At 43.7% G+C, this 6999-nt stretch overlaps 1 protein-coding gene across 31 annotated transcripts in view; it reads left to right on the top strand.

Annotated features, from left to right (window-relative positions):
* Positions 1-88: 88 nt before the first annotated feature.
* The window catches only part of CAPRIN2 (caprin family member 2), a 45679-nt gene continuing 38768 nt past the window's right edge, over positions 89-6999 (top strand). For 16 of the 31 annotated variants that reach the window (XM_050750312.1, XM_050750294.1, XM_050750293.1 and 13 more), the window contains exons 1-3: positions 223-294; positions 1427-1692; positions 3923-3985. In XM_050750312.1, the coding sequence (XP_050606269.1) occupies positions 1441-1692; positions 3923-3985 (315 nt within the window). In that variant the 5' untranslated portion in view covers positions 223-294; positions 1427-1440. Of the gene's footprint in view, positions 365-1426; positions 1693-3922; positions 3986-6999 lie in introns of all 31 variants that reach the window. The other 15 variants (XM_050750314.1, XM_050750298.1, XM_050750296.1 and 12 more) reach the window with 4 other exon arrangements.

Genomic DNA, 6999 nt, shown 5'->3' with positions numbered 1-6999 from the left:
CACCGGAAGGAGGCGGTGGCGGGGCGGCCGGGGGAGGAGCGAGCCGGGGCGGGGCGCGGCCTACAAAAGCCACGCGCGGCGCGGAGGGCGGGCCTGGGCGCGAGCGGCGGAGTCGGCGGGGTCCCTGGCGCCGCAGAGGCCGCGGGCGAGGACCGGGAGGGGAGAGGGAGGAGACAGGAGGAGGAGACGCGAGTGCGGGGTGGCGCCGGTCCACCTCCGCAGCGCTCCTGCCTCCCGCCGGCTTTGGAAGGCGGGCCCGGGCTGCGGCAGCGGCGGCCTCGGCTGCCTGGGGAGGTGAAGTCCGGCTGCGGCGGCCTCGGTCGGCGCGGCGGAGGGAGGCGGCCGACCCGGCGAGGGTGGGCAGGTCTGGGCGGCCGGCGCCGCGGCGAGGTGGAGGGGCGGCTTGGTATCCCCTGGGCGGGGCGGGGCTCCCGTGGTGGCCCGTGCGTTTTCCTCCAAGTCAGCCTCCCCCGGGGCCTTGCAGAAGCGGCTTCTGCGTCCCCGGGGCGTCTGTGGGAAGGGTGGGGGTCGGTGCCTGCAGGGCTCTCCGTGGCCGCTCGGGAGAGGTGCTCTTCGCGCAGGCTCGCCCGGAGACTTGAGGGGGTGCTCGCTGGCGTGCATGGGGCCTGTTCTGTCCTTGCTTTGGGGATGCTCCTAAGCGGGGAGAAAGGGATACCGCGGGTGCTTGGAGGTCGAGGGAGGGATACCTAAGTGCGCAAAGGCCACCGGTTAGGGCAGGGGAAGGGCTCGCTAGAACGAGCTTTAACTGGTTGGCTGTAAACAGTTTCAGGCTAGTCTAGACCAAACAACCGAGAATCAACGCGGAGTTCCTGCAGGTTGAGAGAGTACCTGGCTGCGAATGTCCAGTAGTGATGGATTGCCTTGTAGGCCCCAGAGCAGTTGGGGAAGTTAGCATTCTTGTTCAAGAAGCTGCTGGGTCACTTAGAGCTATGAAAGAATGTTGTGAGTTTGGGATTTTCTTTCAAACGTTCAGGATTGAGGTTAGGGCTGGTGGTGAGGATCATGTAAAGAGGTTTGAGTGGCTGCCTTAGGTCCCGGTGTGGGAAGCTTATTCTTTTGGTGTCATCACGTGTCCAGGGGAATTATTTAGAATGTGGTCTGCCCTCACGAGAGGAAAGGAGCTGTGAAGCCATTGCAGTTCTTCCTCCCTATGTGGAAAATCGAATTTCTGGAAACATCCTCTATATTGGAGATTTTGCCTACGTAAAGGCTATCCTTATTGGCTAGCGGCACTAATTACTTTAAAAGTAGGATGGAAGTACAGTATCTGAAGCATCACTGGGTTTTGAGCTCACTTCTGTGGAAAAGAATTTAAGGGAGTGGTCTAGACTTTCCAGGGAAGTTATTGCCTGGCTGTGTCCCTCTAGTCCTAATTTTATACTTAACTTTCCCCCACCTCCTTCAGCCTCATCTGTTTCAATGGTGCAACTCTCTTCATCCCCTTTTGGTTACCAGTCACCTTCAGGCCATTCAGAGGAGGAAAGAGAGGGGAATATGAAGTCAGCCAAGCCCCAAGTGAACCACAGTCAGCATGGGGAAAGCCAGCGGGCCTTGAGCCCCCTGCAGTCTACTCTGAGTTCTGCTGCATCTCCTTCCCAAGCATATGAGACCTATATTGAAAATGGACTCATATGCCTTAAACACAAAATTAGAAACATCGAGAAAAAGAAGGTAACTTTTTTTTTCTTCCAGTTCTGTATATGCGTGATCTTAAAAGATTAAGGAGCTGACAATTTTCTTTCAGAGCTCGTAGGTGTTCTTTACTAAAAATTTAACTAATCTTAGGTTTAGCTGCTTTAAACAAGCAGGCTACATGTTGGAAGTATTAAACATTTTCTGTCTCATTTGTCAAAACAACTGAATAAAAATATTCTTCATAGTAAAATTATTATGCATGCTGCTGTTGAAATACTTTAAGAGCTAGCTATTTTAGGTCAGATTAATTCCTTATGTAGTATTAATGTTTCTTTTCATAGATGTGTTAATAGCTGATTTTCTAGCTTGTTTTCCTTGTGACTTTCTGCAGCAGTTGATATTGCAGTATTACTGCTGCAGTCATTGGAAGGTTTAACCGTGGTAGAACTAGAAAATGTTTTACCACTTACTTTTGTGTTGTTAAGTGAGGATTTAAGATTGCTAGGTGAAAGCGTTGTAGTCAGCCTTGTAAAGAGACCCAGGAGTTAAGTCTAGCTACAGAAAATGCTGTTGTAAAGATCTAAATCGTTCCTCATTTCCTGAGTCATGTAGCCTGTGAAACAGACTGCACGTTGCTTTGCTGTATTATGATTCTCTTCTGCTTTTGGACAGGTGAGGTTGAGTAACTGTCTGGACCTATGGGCTCTTAAATACTTTTGTGCCAAGACCTAGTGAAACCTTAAAGTTGCTTTTAATGGAGGGGTGTGAAGAGACTCTTCAGAGTCTGGTTGACTCTATTTCTTTTCTTTTTTCTTTTTTTCTTTTCTTTTTTAAGCTAAGAAAGTAGTAAAAAGGGCAAGTTGCTAGTAGCTTCTCTGTGGCTCTCACCATTTGTCTTTTTAATGCATGCAGTTGATCACAAGTGTGATAAGGTGAGTGCCAGGTCAGCACAGATTCCCCATCAATATGATAAATGGTCAAAGCAGGATCTGTTGACAGAGCCTCCCTCAGGTGGAGGACCTACATATATGTATACGTATGCTCTCTAGCTTACCTGTAGTAGCTCTTTAATTTTGAATACCTATCTGATAGTACCAGTACTTCCTTCAACCTTCTGGGAAAGATTTTTGCCACTAAAGCCAATACAGGAGGAGCCTAAAAAGTGCTTTTAGAATACCATAGTGGGGCCGGGCCTGGTGGTGGATCACACCTGTAATCCCTGTGCTTGGGAGGCCAAGGCAGGTGGATCACCTGAGGTCAGGAGTTCGAGACCAACCTGGCCAACATCATGAAACCCCGTCTGTACTAAAAATACAAAAAAAATTAGCCAGGCGTGGTCAGGGGTGCTTGTAATCCCACCTACTCAGGTGGCTGAGGCAGGAGAGTCGCTTGAACCCGGGAGGTGAAGGTTGCAGTGTGCCAAGATCGCGACACTGCACTCCAGCCTGGGCAACAGAGTGAGATTCCATCTCAAAAAAAAAAAAAAAAGAATACCATAGTGGGTTTATGTCATTATTATGGGGCCAATAAATGCAATTTATTTTTCATAATTTCCTTAAGTATCAAATATAATATGAAAAATAACTTCAGGATGAGCCTACTGTAATGATAGAAAAGAATTCTTTTATGTTTCTGTACTTCCAATAGGAGTTTCCTTTTAGGAAAATGCCACATAATTCAACAGGTAACTGAACTAACAGTTTAAGCATGAGATTAGAGTAGGGCTTCTCAACCTCTACACCACTGACATTTGTACTGGATAATTCCTTGTTGTAAAGGACTGTCCTGTGCATTTTAAGATGCTTAGCAGCATCCCTGGCCTCTAACCACAAGATACCAGTAGCACTCTTCACCCCCCTCCCTCTCCCAAGTTGTGATAACCAAAAATATCCCCAGACATTGCCAGGTATCTTTGGGGGACAAGATTGTCCCCTGTTGAGAAACTACTGTGTTGGGGACATATGATTTACTAGGTAAGTCCCCTTGGGTTAAGTAGTCTAGTTTGTTATTAATAGAGTCATTAGGAGAAAATAGTTTTATTACTGCTTAACTTTTGTAATTCTAGACTCATGTGATTCTGTGTATTTTTTCTCCCCTGACTGGAACTCATCTACAGTTGCCGCATGCCTTATAGTAAAATGGCAGTCTTGCAGATTGATAGCTTGCTTCAAGGACTTTGTTTTCCTAGAGACAAAGTCTGGCATTTAGTTTATTTGCTTCTGAATTTTATATCAGACTATAGTAGATACAAGTTTCTCTTTTGTAGCTCAAACTGGAAGATTATAAGGATCGCCTGAAAAGTGGAGAGCAACTTAATCCAGACCAGTTGGTAAGTGGCTTATGATCTTTTAGTAAGACTTGCTGGTTTTCTTTTCTTAATAAAACTCTACATGGATTTAGTGAGACCAGAGTCTTTATAGCACACACACACAGTTAAAATCCACAGTTTGTTCAAAACTGTTTCAGAAGCCTTTGTTGTTTCTACTGTTAGATCTCAGATATGACTTTCTTTTCTGTTGACTAGAAGACAGTATGCATGGGGGTGTAGATTGTTAAACAGGAGTGAAATTGTAGACTCTCACTAAGAGTTAACATATAGATTTAAATTAAACTTACGTGCCAGGGTGGACTGAAGGTGAAGAGAAGGGCATACTCTTTCAGCTCTTCACTGGTGTATTCTAAACCTGACATCTTTGTGCTCCAAAATGTGAAAGAATATTTACTGTAGCTTACCTTAGTTTTCTCTAGCTGCCTCACCTTAATTCCTTTCATGGTCTCTTCCTACTTTTCTATCCTGGATTTTCATGTCGCCTCTCAGGAGGCATGTTATCTGATAGATATCTGGCCTTTAAAAAAAAGAAAAACTTACTATAAACATTAGGCTACTTGCATTTTTTCCATTGGTTAACTTGTCAATGATATACCTGGTAATTGCAAATTTTATGTAATTTGTGAAGGAGAGTTTGCAATGTGGAAAGGAAACAGTGCTTTGTGGATGTTTGCCATTTTGACTTGATCATGTCTCCTGGCTAAGAAGGGACACATTTAGTTGAAAATTATTTGATCTTGTTTGTGGGTCTTTTTGTCTTTATGTTTTTCAACTAAAATTTTTGGCTATACATCATAGATACTGGCATTCAAGGACTTTTCCCATTCCATAGTGGCTCCTCTTCACTGACCCAGAATTTTTGTGATGTAGTAAGTTATAATTTTGCTGAGACACATATTCGAATTGTGTGAGCTCTGCGAATGGTGTGCTCACTTAGCTGGGGAGAGGACCTAGCTGGACATGCAGCATTTCAGCGTGGCTTTGTTTTGAAGTCATGGTGTGTTCAGTAACTCTTAAAGTGATAAAACTTTTTTTTGTGTGTGTAAATATTCTTGAATACAAGTGTCCTGTTAGAGTTGTGTTCTTTATTTTTGAGAAACGTCGGGGAGAGGGGGTTGGAGATTGATCATTCCCATGGTAGCTCTCTAAGAAATGTTAAGAACATGCTGTATTAATTGCTCCAGCCAGGCAACCTTCATTCTTAATATTTCATTACTGTCTTTATAGCCACATATTGCTTCTATAATAAATGTATGAACTTTGTTATCTGGAGTCATATGCTGACAACTGCCCAGTTTATATTGCCAACAGATCAGTCCTCTGAACTCAGTATTTCTGTGTCCATTTGCCTATCTGACACTTTGTAATTTTTCCCTGTTCCCCAAAATCTGCTTCTCCTCTAATCTTAGCTGTGTGAGTTGATGGCTTGATCAACTAGAAGGAGTTGCCAAAAATCTTGGAGAATTTATCTCCTTTTTCCTCATAGCTCACGTCCAGCTCATCAGCAAGTCTGCTCACTTCTCCCTTTAAGGTAAATCAGGAAACTGACCATTTCTGCCATCTTCATCCAGGCTGTATAATCTTTCATCTGCATTACTTACTACAGTAGTAATTACTTCTTCCTCACAGGTTTTTCTATTTCTGCCCTCTCCAAGTCTGTTCAGCGTAGTAAATTCAGTGATCCTGTTCTGATGCAAATCAAGATGGTTATTCCTCTGCTCAGAAGTCCCCATTTGTTCACATCTGGTGGTAAAATGTCCTTACTGTGTCTACAAAGCACTACAGAATATCCTTCCTACTTCCTTTGACATTTTGACTCCATTACCTGCTCCTCTTTCCCTCGCTAGCTCCAGTCTACCTACCCTAGCCTCCTTGCTGCCCCTCGCTAGCTCCAGTCTACCTACCCTAGCCTCCTTGCTGCCCCTCAGATATCCCAGGCACACTTCTGCAGGGCTTTTTGCACATGATCTTCCTATTGCTTGGGATGTTCTTTCTCCAGATGTTTCAATGGCTCAATTCCCAACCTCTTCCATCTTTTTATTTGAAGGTACCCACAGTGAGATCTGCTCTCACCTCACTACCACTTCCCCTTTCACACTTCTTAGCTCCTTTCCTTGCTTAATTTTTCTTAATAGAAGTTAGCACTTCTCTGACAAGCTATGAAGTTTTATTTTGTCTCTTTCCTACTGTTACAATGTAAGTTCCATGAAAGTAAGGATTTTGTCTGTTAGTTGCTGTATTCCTAGTGTGTAGAATATAGCATGTAGTAGGTATATAAAATATTTATTACATGTAGGTTTACTAAGTATAAAATGAATGTTAGGTCTTTAGATGTAAGCATGTAGTTGGTGCTACTTTTGAGAAATCACACCTCATACATGCAATATATAAGGTAGAAAATTTAGAAAATGCAGGTAAGTCAGAAGGAAAAAAATAGATCTTCAGAGAACTGTTACCAGTATAGGCATACCTCGGAGATATTGTGGGTTCTGTTTCAGACCACCACGATAAAGTGAAGATTGCAAAAAGGAGGTCACACAAATTTTTTGGTTTCCCAGTGCATGTAAAAGTTATGTTTGTCCTATACTGTAGTCTCTTCAGTGTGCAGTAGCACTGTGTCAAAAAGAAAGTACACACCTTGATTAAAAATTATTGCTAAGAAATGCTAATAATCGTCTGAGCCTTCAGGGAGTTGTAATCTTTTTGCTGGTTGACGAGGGTGTTACCTCAGTGTTGATTACTGATGATAGATCAGGGTGGTGGTTGCTGAAGGTTGGAGTGGCTGTGGCAGTTTCTTAAAAGAAAACAACAGTAAAATTAGCCACGTTGATGGACTCTTTCTTTCATGAACGATGTCTCTGTAGTGTGTGATGCTGTGAGATGGGATTTTACCCGCAGTAGGACTTTTTTCAAAATTGGAGTCAGTCTTCTGAACCCTGCTGCTGCTGCTTTATCAACTATAAGTTTATGTAAAATTCTAAAGGTTTTGTTGTCATTTCAACAATGTTCATAAT

The sequence above is a fragment of the Macaca thibetana genome, chromosome 11, assembly GCF_024542745.1.
Source record: "Macaca thibetana thibetana isolate TM-01 chromosome 11, ASM2454274v1, whole genome shotgun sequence".
NCBI classification, from domain to species: Eukaryota; Metazoa; Chordata; class Mammalia; order Primates; family Cercopithecidae; genus Macaca; species Macaca thibetana.
The sequence above is the reverse complement of the archived record's forward strand: the minus strand, read 5'-3'. Positions and strand labels throughout refer to the sequence as shown.